Source organism: Myxocyprinus asiaticus, chromosome 10, assembly GCF_019703515.2.
Source record: "Myxocyprinus asiaticus isolate MX2 ecotype Aquarium Trade chromosome 10, UBuf_Myxa_2, whole genome shotgun sequence".
Taxonomy (NCBI): Eukaryota; Metazoa; Chordata; class Actinopteri; order Cypriniformes; family Catostomidae; genus Myxocyprinus; species Myxocyprinus asiaticus.
In genome coordinates, this window is record NC_059353.1 from 32,918,522 (window position 1) to 32,932,344 (window position 13,823).

At 42.8% G+C, this 13,823-nt stretch overlaps 1 protein-coding gene across 1 annotated transcript in view; it reads right to left on the bottom strand.

Moving 5' to 3' along the window:
* Nucleotides 1-13,823, bottom strand: part of LOC127447478 (DNA-binding protein SATB2-like) — a 64,846-nt gene that overhangs the window by 14,092 nt on the left and 36,931 nt on the right. Inside the window, exons 4-11 of the mRNA XM_051709380.1 lie at nt 7,617-7,743; nt 6,606-6,729; nt 5,825-5,927; nt 4,888-4,929; nt 4,148-4,725; nt 3,366-3,578; nt 2,778-2,864; nt 1,803-1,955 (exon numbers count right to left, since the gene is read on the bottom strand). Of these exons, the coding sequence (XP_051565340.1) occupies nt 1,803-1,955; nt 2,778-2,864; nt 3,366-3,578; nt 4,148-4,725; nt 4,888-4,929; nt 5,825-5,927; nt 6,606-6,729; nt 7,617-7,743 (1,427 nt within the window). The remainder of the gene's footprint in view (nt 1-1,802; nt 1,956-2,777; nt 2,865-3,365; nt 3,579-4,147; nt 4,726-4,887; nt 4,930-5,824; nt 5,928-6,605; nt 6,730-7,616; nt 7,744-13,823) is intronic.

Sequence of the window (13,823 nt, forward strand, 5' to 3'; positions counted from 1 at the left end):
TTAGGAAGATTTGATTATCTCTGCTAGACTGGGCCAGTCTTTGACACCAGCTGTTGTGTGCAGCCAACCTCTTCCAGCACACATTGTTAATGACCTAAGCATCTCTCTCTCCCTCTCCTTCTCCCTCAGCTCCTCCTGGCCAGCTGCAGCAGATGGGCGCGTTTAGCCATGACCAACCAACCCCCCACACCCACACCTGACCCCAGACCTGTGAGACCTAACCGCATCTGTCACCCCACCAGAGCACCAATTTGCTGACACATCTCATACATGCAAACATTCAAAGACACTGCCCCTAACACTTTACTTTATATGAGGTAGTCACACCTGCAAAGCCATGCCCTAATAATTCAGAGGTCCTCTGTAAACCAAGCAGCAGAGACAGAGTCTCTCTCAGGCTATTACATGGTAAGAATTAGGCACAGCTGGGAGTGGGATCATATTTGACTAAATCAGTTATCTCTTTTTTGTATAAAATGAGAAAGAGAAGAACAAATGGGCCAATAGCTTTTCAAATATTTTTTAATCAACACTCAGAAATGAATGCCATGCTTTTCCAGCTTACATTAAAGAAATGGATCGCTGTTGTCCATTGCGCTTAGATAATGTGTCCAACCTCTAGGTCCAAAATTAACTTTTTGCCATTCCTGTCATTCATCTGGCAGGAGTGTTGAGAAAATTTACCACCCATATATATTTCCTACAGATTTGTATTTAAACCGTATAAACAGAATGCTTTAGAATTGTGAACATTTTTAAACAAAACAAAGTTATGATGTAAAATGAAGAACAATATATTTCAGATTCTGCACTATTTCTAGGTCTCAAAGCAAATTTGACATTGACCATGTTAACACCTTTGTACAGAAGATTCTCGCAAACATTCTCAAAATCATGCTGGGATAACATGGATGATCAGTGTTTACACAATCTTGTGGGGTACATGCAATCTCGAGTACATGCAGTCATTAAAACCTGGGAAGAACATACCAAAGACTACGAAATTCTGAAGATTCCTCCAATGTGATGTGTCCTTTATAACTGCCACTATGATTGTATACTTGTTTTTCAAAGCTTCAAAAACACTGACTATAGCTCTGCTATGACGTATCCTTTTATAGATCTAATCATAATCTTTTGCATTCTTTATAAAGCTGTTTTGGAGCAAGTGTAAATATCGAAAGTATGTGGAACTTTATCTATCTCTGTGGCGCTGGAAATACAATGGACAAATCCAGTTGATGTACTGATGCAAATCTGTATCACGGCATAAGCTATGACTCATGGAAAGGCAGAGAGAGATTAATAAAGACAGGGAGAAAGATTCTTTGGCAGCATCTAGGATGAATAAATGAAAGGCATTTTTCATGATTTCTACTGTTGTTGTTTATCAGCTGCAGAGACGTGCCAGGATAAGATATAAACGCCTGCATAGACAGACACCATTACTTCCACTACACTGGCTGAGGAAGGAACATTTATGCTAAGTAAAATCTTAGCATTTCCTGAAAAAAAAAAAAGAAAGAAAAAAAGAAATTACAGTAAAAAAAAAAAAAAAAAAAAACGACATGTTCCTCAAATATTATATTGTGAAACTTCAAAATTTAAAGTGCTGCAAAAACCTTTTCCTTTTTATTGGAGGAACCATCGGCAGTCTTTTAAGTTCTTGTAGGATCGTATATATTCAGTTGAGTGCAAAGTTTACCTTTAGCATTATGTTACATGAAAGGGTGGAGAAGTGTCAGGTTTATAAGCTATATGAAGACTAAATCTGGTTTAACAGTTATTGTAACAATTCTTACTTGGCTCTTGTTGGCTGCAACCTTGGCAAACAATGCCTGAGACACTTTTGCCCGTTTCATCTCCTGCTGGATTTCATCATAGATGCCTGAAGTGATGTTAACCAGTGACTCCAGTTTCAGGGGAAGGTCAGGGTTAGGACCAGAAGCCTTGGACTGTTAGGGTCCAGCAGTCAAATGTGAAGTTAAGGAAACAGAAATTTTTTTTGATGAGATAAATATTTAGAATTTTCAGAGATAGCACAATTTGAGATACATAAATTTTATTTCAGATCCCTTATTGTACCTGCAATGTCTTGAGATTTTAGCATCTAAGTCATTAGGGCTTCCTCTAAATTCTTTGTAGTACATGTTTGATGTATGGTGTATTGATTTTAGAGTGCTATGCTTTCTCATGCAGCGTTTGAAGTCATCCTGCAGGCACAGGCATGTAATCTCACATTTCCCAGTAGAAACGATCATGAGATAAACATATACAGACATAATAGTAATGATAATACACAACCACATTCCCTCAAGACTGAAGAATGAGAACTTTGTTCTCGTATCAGAAGGATTTTATTATTTACATGGTTTCATTGACAACGGTCTTGGGGATGAAAGCACGTCCATTCATTTGGCTCATACAAGCATTCTAGAAAGTCCACGCACCATGTTCCAGGTCATTTAATATAAACATGCCTTGACAAGAGCAGAGCCGTGCTATCCTACTTTTGTCACACTTTAGAGGATTAAGGACAAGAAGTTGAGGACCAAAATTTTAATGGGTACTAACCCAGTAATCTCTTACAAACATTCTTATTATATATGGTTAGAAATCTTTATTTATAAATATCTATTTAAAAATCTATAATCATAAATATGACCTTCGCCTATGCATTTATTTGCAAAATGATCACTACATGTAGAACAGATCTCAGAGGTCTCGGAATGAGGTACTTTCTAAGAGGAAATGCAGCGTGTGGATGTAATCCTTACCAAGTTTGTGATTTTGGTCTTATTCTTCCAAATAGATGCCCATGCATCAGGGGTTAACTGTTCATCAATACTGCGCTCCCACACTTTCTGCATTGGGTGGTATGATGTGAGGTTAGCAAATAATGTTCACTGACACAGATTTGAGCTATTTTGACCTATAAAGTGTAGTTTTAGTAATAAATCCACAATGTTTTTGTCAAAACATCAATAAAGTATTAAAATCTTATGAAAATATGCTACATTTTTTACATAATACTAGCATGCTGGCATAACAATCTGTTAGATACTTTAACTAAAGCTGTCAAAGTATCATAGGAAGTACAGATTTGATCTTGGTTTTATTTGACTTACTAAACCAAGATCTTGCATTTTTGTAAGACAAACAAGACAAGTAAACAGATCACATTAATCTAGACAAAAACAAAAGCAATCTCACATGCGTAGAGATAAACAATTCAGAAACAGACATAACACAAGCTTTCAGGTATTTCTATGCCCAACTATACAAACATACAAACACAGAGGCACTACAAAGGAAGAAGGAAACGTGCTGGGCTGAACCTGGTGATCGGTGGAAAAGTGGGGTACCTGAGAGAGGCGGGGGCCCCCAGGACTGGGGTTTGTGCTTGGGGGCAGACCAACAGGAGGGTTCATGCTGCGTTCTCGCTCTTCCTGGTAAATGCGGTCCCTCTCGCTCTCAGGTAAATTGAGAAAGTTCTGCATAGCTTTGAGATTAACCAGCAAGGACTGAGAGGCTGAGCGTGGGTCCTCCTCTTTCCGCAAGATCTCCGACAACAGGCCCTGGTGTTCACACATAAACAGGCAGAGCCATTACTATTAGGAAAGCCCATTTTTTGCAAAACATCCATGCAGTTACACAACTAATGTCAATTGTACTTCACCTGCACCATGTACAGGTAAGCCTCCACTCACTTTTAAGCTGAACACTATGTTGTCTGTAATTAGGCATAATTTAGGCCTGCAATGACTCAGTTCACCAGATGCATTTGCTGCTGAGAGGGTGTATGAGAGAGTATCCAACCTCTGGATCCAGCTTGGAGACTAGAGAAATCAAGCTGGCATGCTCAAACCAGCAGCCCACATACCTGAAACTTTCAACAGAACTCTCTGCTCTAACACTTTATTTATGTACCTGTATTTGGTTCAATGCCAAATTAACTTGTTTAATCCTTTATTTATATGAACCTTGACTTGGTCTTGATACAGTATATGGAGTCAGATAAATTGGCCAAGTGTCCTAAAGGCTCCTTCATTTTGGAAAAAAATCTGAAAAGGTTTCTCATTGAATCTTGGCCATTCTGTAAACATTTGTACCATTTTATCACCATGCAGTCTGTGTGTCACTGTACCTGTGTACGGTTGAAGGCAACTCGAGCAAACACTGCCTGTGAGACACTGGCCCTTTTCAGCTCATCTCGCACATGCTGGTATATATCAAAGGATACTTCTGCTGCTGAGGGGTTGGATCCAGGCTCTCCAGGGCCACCTGACTTGCTAGGCCGAGGTATAGGTGGGTGATTGAGAAACTGCTGGTTAAGAGCCTGCGGGTGCTGATGCAGCAGGCGGCTGACGGCCAGCTGCTGGTTGATAAGATGAGCCATGGCTAACTGCTGTCTTACCAGCTGTGGGCTGATTTGGGGTGAGAGAAGTCCCCCTGGTGCCAGAAGAGGTTGCAGGGCAGCAGGCGGAGGTGGAGGAGGCACCTGTGCTCGTAGCGGCGGACTGTGATGGAGCTGTCCGTGAGATGATGGGGTTTGTGGCTGCCCTTGAGTTGGAGGCTGAGACTGGGCAGAATTCTGAGGTTCTCCAGAACTGCCTTTCAACAGAGAGCCAGCACTGTTAAATGGACCAAGTTGTACAAGCCCAGCCAAGTGAGGCGGTGGACGCTGTGCTGATACACAGAAATCAGCTAGACTGTCTCTTTCAACTGTGAAGGGATGGAGATAAGAGGAGCACATGAGGCACTAGAACTAACTCTCTAGTCTTCTAGTTTTAGAAAGAGTAGATAAGTTACCTACCCTCAGGGAGCAAGAGAGACAAATCAAAGACAGCCCTATACCCAAAGAAACATCAAAGCGTAGATACTCACCCTTGATTTCAGAACTCTCCCGGCCTTGCCACAAATAATCCCCTGAAAAAGACAGATGGAACATTGAGAATCATGGTAAGTGACAAATCCATTCACTCTCTAACCCAGTCATGCTAACACTGACACTGGCAGTTAAAACAACACCATTCTTTTAGTAACAGAAATGTTTCACAACTTCATCTGAACCCTATGACTGATATGTGAGTCATCCAATGGGGTCTCTCGGCAGTGGCACACACATCTGGCAATGCAGGCTGAGTGTTTAACTCTGGGAGGCAAGGAGCAGAACTAATGGAGGGGGCTCGGTGTAACTCAACTCCACTTATTCTGTCAGAATGCCGAGGATCTCTTTATTCTCTTTTGGCTCTCTCTCTCTCTCGCTGCACTTGGGGTTTGGCCCCCACTTTGATCTGTCCTGCTGTATAATTATTTTGCTTTTTGAAGGGGCAAGGAGAGGAGGAAAATTGTCACAGGCATTTGGATGCTAAAAGGCTTAAATAGCGGAGCTGTGGGACAACCCTCTGTAGGACCTGCTGCTGGGAGACCCCCTGCAGCATTCTGGTGGAAGGAGTGGTAGTTTTTATTAGGCCACGAGGAGGCTTGGGTTTCCCCATCCCATGTAATAGGAGTCATTAAGAGATAATGCACAATATAATATGCAGCACAGAGCTTAGGACTTTTATCCTTCATGACCCTGAACACCTTACCACATGCCAGAAATGGGTCATCATTTTAGAAAAACAGATTATTTCCTAGCCAGACTACTGTGCGGGTGTCAGGTTAGTAGTTAAGCTTTTCACACTCAATTCAGGATGACACCAAATAACAGAGGAAAAACTTATGTTAAACTTTTGAGGTGTATTTTGGTTGGTCAGAGTGAAAAAATATAGGAAGCAATGCACTGTTTGTAAGTGCTGATAAGTTGTTCAAGCCTTACCTTTAATCTTTTTGTACTTCTTGTACCAGCGACCAAACTCTTGACACTTTGAAGTTGAGACATTAACATAGTAGGAACTATTCACTATAGAGGAGATCATACTCTGGAAAAAGCCAAAGAAACGAGAGAGGTCGGTAAAATGGGTAAAACTACAGAGGTGGGATAACAGAAATAAGCACATTGTCAAATTCATAAAAAAAAAATTGTGATGATGAATGACCTATAAAACACATTATTGCGGAAACTGAACCAGGAAAGGCGAATAGCGAATACCACGACAAGCTCTGAGCCACAGTGACACAAGTAGAAATGAAGAGTCGCACACATATGCAAACAATTGATATGAGGATCAACACCCACGCAGAGTTCCACTTAAACAGCATGTGCAGATACATAAATCTCCAAGATTGCTCATTTGGTTGGAAATGAGCACAGCAAGGATCATGGATACACACCCACATATACACACACACCCACACATACTCTATGTCTCACACTCTCTCATGTTAAAGTAATTTCTGGGTTTTAGAAATGGCCCATGAATGCAAGGAATTTTTGCGGAAATTTTGAATCAGAGGTCGAAATGGAGCCAAGAAGATTTTGGCCACATTAAGCATGCACTGACTTCATGAATAAGAACATCTGCAAGGACATGTTGTTAGCTTTGGCACATAGTTGTACCAGTGGTACAACTGTATATGTTTTACAAAACAATTTAATTGGCCAAATCTAAGTGTGTTTGGTAGCAGAAAACCTTACTGTGAGCGGTTTGCAACTGTACCTGGGAGAGTGGACATTCTTTAGCCAAGGTGCTCTGGTTCATCTCTTTCAGCAGTTCTTTGAGGGCGTTGCGCACTGTTGCGTGGTTCCATTGCTCTGATGGGAGGTCCTCCAGCTTGGCAAAGCTGTTTCCATAAAATCATCATTAGTTGTCCCTCCATAACTCAACCATAATCATCTTCAATTCCTAATCGATAAACACTGCAGCAGGCACAGTGCCAGGTCAACATTACCATCACCATGGAAACCCAAGAAAACAAATCTAGATGGTACATGACTACACAATGACTACATCAATCCTCTCATGTGGAGCCTGTGTTTATCTCTCCAGCATTCAGGGGTAAACTGCAATCAGTGGGCATGAAAGAGCTCATTGAGCAGTTCTGATAAAAGTTTAGCCTGGCCTGTCTGCTGCTCTTTTGACATATCCACAAGCCTTCCTTAACAGTCCTTCATCTAATATGCACAAATTTAGAGGCTGTCTATCATTTAGAGGCTATCATTGACAGGCAAAAAAAATCCTGAATTATCCAGACACTTCCTACAGTGTAGAAATAATATATATAGAAATGGAATGCCAGGTTTGTCACAGTGTTTACATAAAAGAGTAATATACTGTAAATAATACAGTCAACCAATATTTTATTTTACCATAGTTTGAGGACAGGGAATTCAATATTTCTCAATAACATTTAAAAGAGTTTATGATGTAGCTCTATTTTTTTTATGATGTAAAAAAAACAAAAAAACAAATGAAACAAAAAAGGGTTTTACCATATTAGAACCTTTTTGAGTTCCACAAATAACTTTTTGTTCTCTAGTTCTACAGAAAACTAATGTATATATGTACTGGTGCTTTAAAGAACCCAGAAACAAAAATACTGAAATGAAGAACCTATAATGATTATACATGATTTAATGGTTGGAAGAGGGTTCTCTGCTGTGCCTGAACAAAGAACTTCTGAAAAACCTTTATTTTTAAGAACTGGATCCCTTGGGGCTTTGCTCTTACCTCTGTAGCTGGATGCGGAGCGTGACCATGTGATAAACGTCCAGCAACATATCAGCGACTGTTGCCTCTGGAGTGTCTGTCAGGCAATGGATGGGCAACGGGTTCCAACGGCCTACCTTAATGATGCCTGTGGAAAGTAAGCAGAGAGAGAAGGAGAGTCGATTAACCCCACTTGATCTCACTGTGCCATGAATTCGTGTAGCATCTTTCCATGACATCATCAAGGATGGCCTCATGTCAATGATGGTTGTAATGAAATCTAAATAAGAGTGAGGAGGGGCACCATTGCATTCAGTGAGTAGCTCCACCAAACCAGAACCAAAGTCTGAATACAGTACATTACATCATCATGCCAGCACCCTCTTACATTAAAAAAAATAAATTAAAAAGATTTAGCATTAGTGAGCGCACAAGACATCACGATTAAATGACAGTGAAAAGAGAATCAGGGAGGGATGGGAAAAAGGACTGGGGTGGTTTGGGGCTGTACATAGCATGTAAGTACAATGCAATGATGGAGCAATGTGATTTACTGCATATGTTGAATACATAATTATACACTGAGTATTTAACTGACATGATGATGCATCAGTGTATTGTTTATGAAATAGAAATATTTACACATAGATTTTGGAAATTATGTGGAGGGCTTTTTTTTTCCTTCTTTCTCGTTTTCAGCAGTGGTTCATCCCATGCTATAAAAGCAGACAGCAAGGAACAGTACTACCAATGATAAGGCTTTATCTATTAAACACTTATCAGGTCAGGAAGAAGCACCTAACACACAGGCTGAGGATCAGACCATTAAGCGTGGGCCCCAGGGGCGCCTCTGGCTCTTTTACAACCAGACAAGACATGTAGGAAGCAGCCGTTCGTCTAGCGCATCACAGCCTCGGACAATTTCACCCCCCCCCCCCCCCATTAATGGGCCGTCATAAACACAGGTCAGTGATTGTATGATTAACCCAAATTGACTGTTATAAATGCCTTTCGTTGTGCAAAGGATGAGACAAGCATTTATGGCTGAAGAGTAATCTGTAATCGGGGTGTCACGGTGTGACAATGCCATATTGCTGAGCGATGCCATCTGATTGTTTTGTAAATACGCCAGGTAACTAAGGCCGTCCCAGACTGAATTGGGTGAAAAGACGTGCATTGCTTCCTATTTTAACATTGTGTGAAGGTTAATGAGAAATGTTTAATGGGTTTTAACTATTACTTATTACTTTAAAAAAAACAGGAAAGGGCTGTTATAGTGCATTTACCTCCAATTTCAAAAGTCACATTCATGTAACAATGTGCACAACAGTATATAGAAATAAATCAGTTTTTAAACAGTATTTAAAGTATATCTCTTTAAATTACACTGAAGCTGAACACGCTTACAGATGAACCGAGTTCATAATTTGAGTCAGGGCCAAGACAAAACCTGTTCTGCTGTGGACTGAGGATGCCATAGATTTTTTTTTTCCAAGAACCACACTGTGCTATTAAAAATGAATTAGCTGAATCTATTATGCCCTCCGCTCTGTTTATTTCCAGATGTCGCAATCATTGCCAAGATGTGCTTTACATGTAAACTGGACCTCTACTCATTGCATTATTAACTGTTTTCCAAACACTGCCCACGTCCGTAAACACTTTTTAACATGCACTGCTTGTGTGCATGTGCAGTCAATGTATAGTATATCCCTTGTGTGAATGTATATATTTGACATATCCGAAAACAGGAAGCGAATAGAGCTGACCAAAAACAAAGGGCACACCACGATTAGATACAAAACACATCCACGCACACGCGCACACACACACACACACACACACACACACACACACACACACACACACACACACAGACAGACACACACACACACACTCACTCACTCACTCACTCACTCTCTCTCAGAAGTATTTCCCATAGTCTTATGAGGGACTGGCTGAAGCTGTGAAAACTAAACAATGCTAATCACATTACTATCCACTAAACGAGACCCAGACACTGCCCAGCTTCACTCTCCCTTTTTCTCTCTCTTTTGTCATATTTGGGTGCTTTAGGCTGTTTGTGTCATCTGAAGAGCTCCAGCTGCTCAGTCACACACAGACATGCCGATGGATGACTTACCTACATCCAGACACAGCACTGCCATTGCCACTAATGCCTAAGTGAACAAGTTAGCTTTGGACAGACAATACTTTTGCAAATTAGCAAGTGCTCCATTGTTTTCTCTCAGCTCAGTGTTTGTGTTGGAAAGGCGGAGCTTAAAGTGCCTCTCAATCACCGCCATGATACAGTGGAGCAAGGCAGAGGAAAGACATGCCTGTGAGATGTGTTAAGATAACTTGTTGTGGGTGTTAAAGTGTGCGTCCATGAGTGACTGTGAGTAATTATTTCTCTGATATATGTTCTGATTAATCCACAGATCCTTTCATGTCTGTTAATGTGATGTTTATCCGCTGATATTGAGTGTATTTAGATCTGGTGTTACCCATTATCTTAGTGTCATCTGTGCGGTGTTTCACATGTGTTTGTTCGCTGATATCTGACTCCTGAGGCAGTAATATTGCAGATTATGTCTTTATACATGTCACTGTGTTAATGATGACTAGAATTAATCTGTTATGTTCGTATGAATGAAGTGTAATTTACCTAAGTGTTGTTCATTGCCGATCAGCGGTTTACTTTCGGTTTCAGTTTCTATGTGTTTACATATTAACGCCACATCAGCGTGTTGTAGTAAGCATTATTGCATTACAAGCTGATATTCCTATGTTATGTTATGTATATTGCTATTGATGATTACATAATCTCCTGTGATTTGTTAGAGGTATAACAGTACAGAGATGGTATGTTAATCTATTTCTTTCTTTCTGTTTCTGTTGTAGAACCACACACAAGCATAAATACACCAATTCAAATACTCTCCTATACCCTCATATCAACCTGACTACCTTAATATTCAACCTGTCATGTGCCTGTGCCGTGTGGCTTCTTCAATGTAAATAAACCCCCCTTTGAATTGAACCTGGCTGTTTGGATCCTATCCTGTGTTCTGACTGACACGCCAGGAGGCGAATGGATAATTAGAAACCTCCTTAGTATATTGCCTTTGCTCCTCCTCCAAACTATCAAACATTGTGGTCCTTCGAGCCGGATCCAGTCGTTCCCCTGGATAAAGAGGATTCATCAGCCCTAATATGTAGCCACAAGGGGTATATGCAGATGGAGGGAGGCCTCAGCGGCATGTCCGCCCTCCAGCTTACTTAGAGGACTATGAGCTCACGGCCACACGGTGGAAAAAGATCAGTCAGACTTTGGCACTTTATGATGAGGAGGTAGGAGGTGGTAGCCTGCTGGATGATGTCGTGAGAGTTCCTTCATTGTTGGGCAGAGCCGACAGCCCTATTAGTAAGTATTCTTGGAGCATTATGGATGAGTGGTCTGCACCTACCTACAACCTAGGGCCTCATTATGACAGAGAGAGTGTAGGAGATTTGTCACAGTTTCAAGTTCCTACACAGTCAGCTCCGACAGCTCAGTCTTCCCCTTATCACAGGCCCTGGGAAGGGAACCAGACTCGGTTCACTCCACAGAGTGCTCATATTACCCCACATAATCCTCAGCAGTCACGCAGTGCATATCCTACCCTGTTGATTCACCCTTAACGCCTTTGCCTCGCTTACTTAGCCCCATGTGGCCACCGCATCTAGTAGTGCCCACCGTCACACCTAATAGAGTCCCTCATCCTGCCTATAGTGCAGTCTATAACCCTATAGTTCCCTCAGAACAGGCTGCAGACAGGAGAGATAGTGACGATGTGCCTAATCAGCTAGTTGAAGGCTCTGTAGAGCCGCACCAAAAGCAGGTGCTAGACTTACTGGGCAAGATGCTCAGTGAGATTCAAGTAGTAAGAGATCAGATACAGGCAGGCTCACCTGTAAAGCCCCTTACCCATCGTGACCTCCAGCCTAAGGGTTACAAAAGTGAAACTGTCAGCCATTCCTACCATAGAGGAGGTCTGCCACCTAATGAGTACAGTAGTTGGGGTCCTGCTCCTAGCCATCATGCAGGTCTGACTTCTGAGCCTGTTAGGGTTACACGTTTGCCTCCTGAATGGTCATGCTATGACCAAAAGCCGCCTATGAGCCCTGTGCCTGCTTACACAGCAGTTAGTCAGTATCCTGGGGGGAGAGAGAGCACATATCGTGGTCCCACACCAACAATTCCTGACTTCAGTACAGGGGACCTGAGTGAGTTCACTAGACTCAAGATCACCCTAGAGAGCCTCCTACTCCCGACACTACAGAGCTCTTCTATTACCAAATCCTGCTGGATCATCTGAGGCTAGATGAGGCAAGGCTGATAGCTGATTTCTATCTCAATTCACCTTTCCCCTAAACTGACACTATGGCAGCCCTTACTGAGAGATTTGGACAGCCATATAAGCTAGCTTTTAGGAGGACAGCCAAAGTAATGGATGCCCCTGATATCCGAGGAGGTGATATTGTAGCCTTTGATGGATTCACCCTGCAAGTTAGGTCCCTTGTAGGAATGCTAGAGACACTAGGTCCTGAGGGCAGACCTGAGTTAAAGTGCGGGTCACAGGTTGAGAGGCTGCTCAGTAAGCTACCCCCTGAGATGTGGTCAGAATTCAGGTGACACATGTTCCGCTGTCCTGGGGCAGTTTACAACCTCCTAGATTTCTCAGAATGGCTGCAGTATGAGTCATCATGCCAGAGCAGTGAGGCCCACATCCCTGAATGGTGGCGAACGTCAGAGCCCCAGGCAGACCACGGGAGGTTCAGAGCCCTTGCTAGATGGTCAGCCACAGTTCTTCATGGAGCAGACACTAGCCCTGTTAAGCCACCTGCCACAACAGGCCCTGTAGTTCCCTCAGTCAGTTCAAGGGCTGCCAAAGCGGTGCCTAAAGCCTTCTGTCCCTACTGTGATTCAGAAGATCACTATCTTAGTCAATGCCCCACTTTCAAATCCTTTAATAAGCAACAGATCACCGACTGGGTTACGCCGAATCACCGCTACTGGCGCTGCGGACGCACCCATCAAGCGGCTAATGGCACCCTTAGGAAACCCTGTAGTCTCTGTAAAGGTCGGCAACTCCAGATCCTACATGATGTCAACACTAAGCCTGCGAAAGAGGGTTCTTGCTTAATTAGTTCAGCTACTGACATGTTGTACATATACAAGCCAGCTACTGACAAGCGGGTCCTTCTGAAGGTTGTCAGAGTCCTACTCTGCTACCAACGCAAGACCCTTGACACTTATGCCATTCTTGATGACGCCTCAGAGAGGACAATTCTTCTATCGCCTGCTCCTAAAGAGCTGGGGGTCTGTGGACAGGTAGAGAACTTAGCCCTACGGACCATCCAACAGGATGTGCAGATAGTCAATGGCTCTTCAGTCTCCTTCCATATCTCGCCTCTGATACAGCCACAGAATGTATTCGAGATCACTGCTGTCTTCACAGCTGAGCGCTTAGGCCTAGCTGACCATTCTTACCCTCAAAGTGTTCTGGAAAAGTACAAGCACCTAAGGAACCTGTCACTGCAAGCCTTTGAGAAAGTGTGCCCACTTCTGCTAATTGGAGCTGAAAATACCCACCTCATTATGCCTATATCACCTGTCCGCTTAGGCCCAGCTGTAGGACCTGCTGCTATTCAGACCAGGCTCGGATGGACTCCGCAAGGACCTGTGAGACTGGTGAAGAGTCAGATAGGCCCGCAGAACTGCTTCTTCCTATCCTACACTCCTGCTTATCTTGCGTTGTGGAAGGATGTTGAAAGGCTGTGGCAAGTTGATGTTCTGCCCTACCACTGCGAGAAACAAGTTACCAGATCTAAAGAGGATCAAAAAGCTATTCACCTCCTGAAAGCAGTGATCACCCGAGTGGAGGTGGATGGAGTACTTCGTTATGCTACTCCCTTGCTATGCAGGAAAGACTTCCCTTTCTTCCGTGCCCTTAAGGAGGCAGTGATGCCTAATCTCCGAGGAATGTAGCGATGGCTCGCCCAGATCCCTGTCAAGGCGTAAGTGTACAAGGCAGAGATCAAGAAGTTGGAGGATACCGGGGCAGCCGTCAAGCTGTGGGAGGCGGAGAATGTGGCCTCAGGTGAGAATTGGTACATTCTGCACCACATGGTTCACCACAATGGTAAGGACCGCCTAGTGTTTAACTGTTCCTTCCAATATGA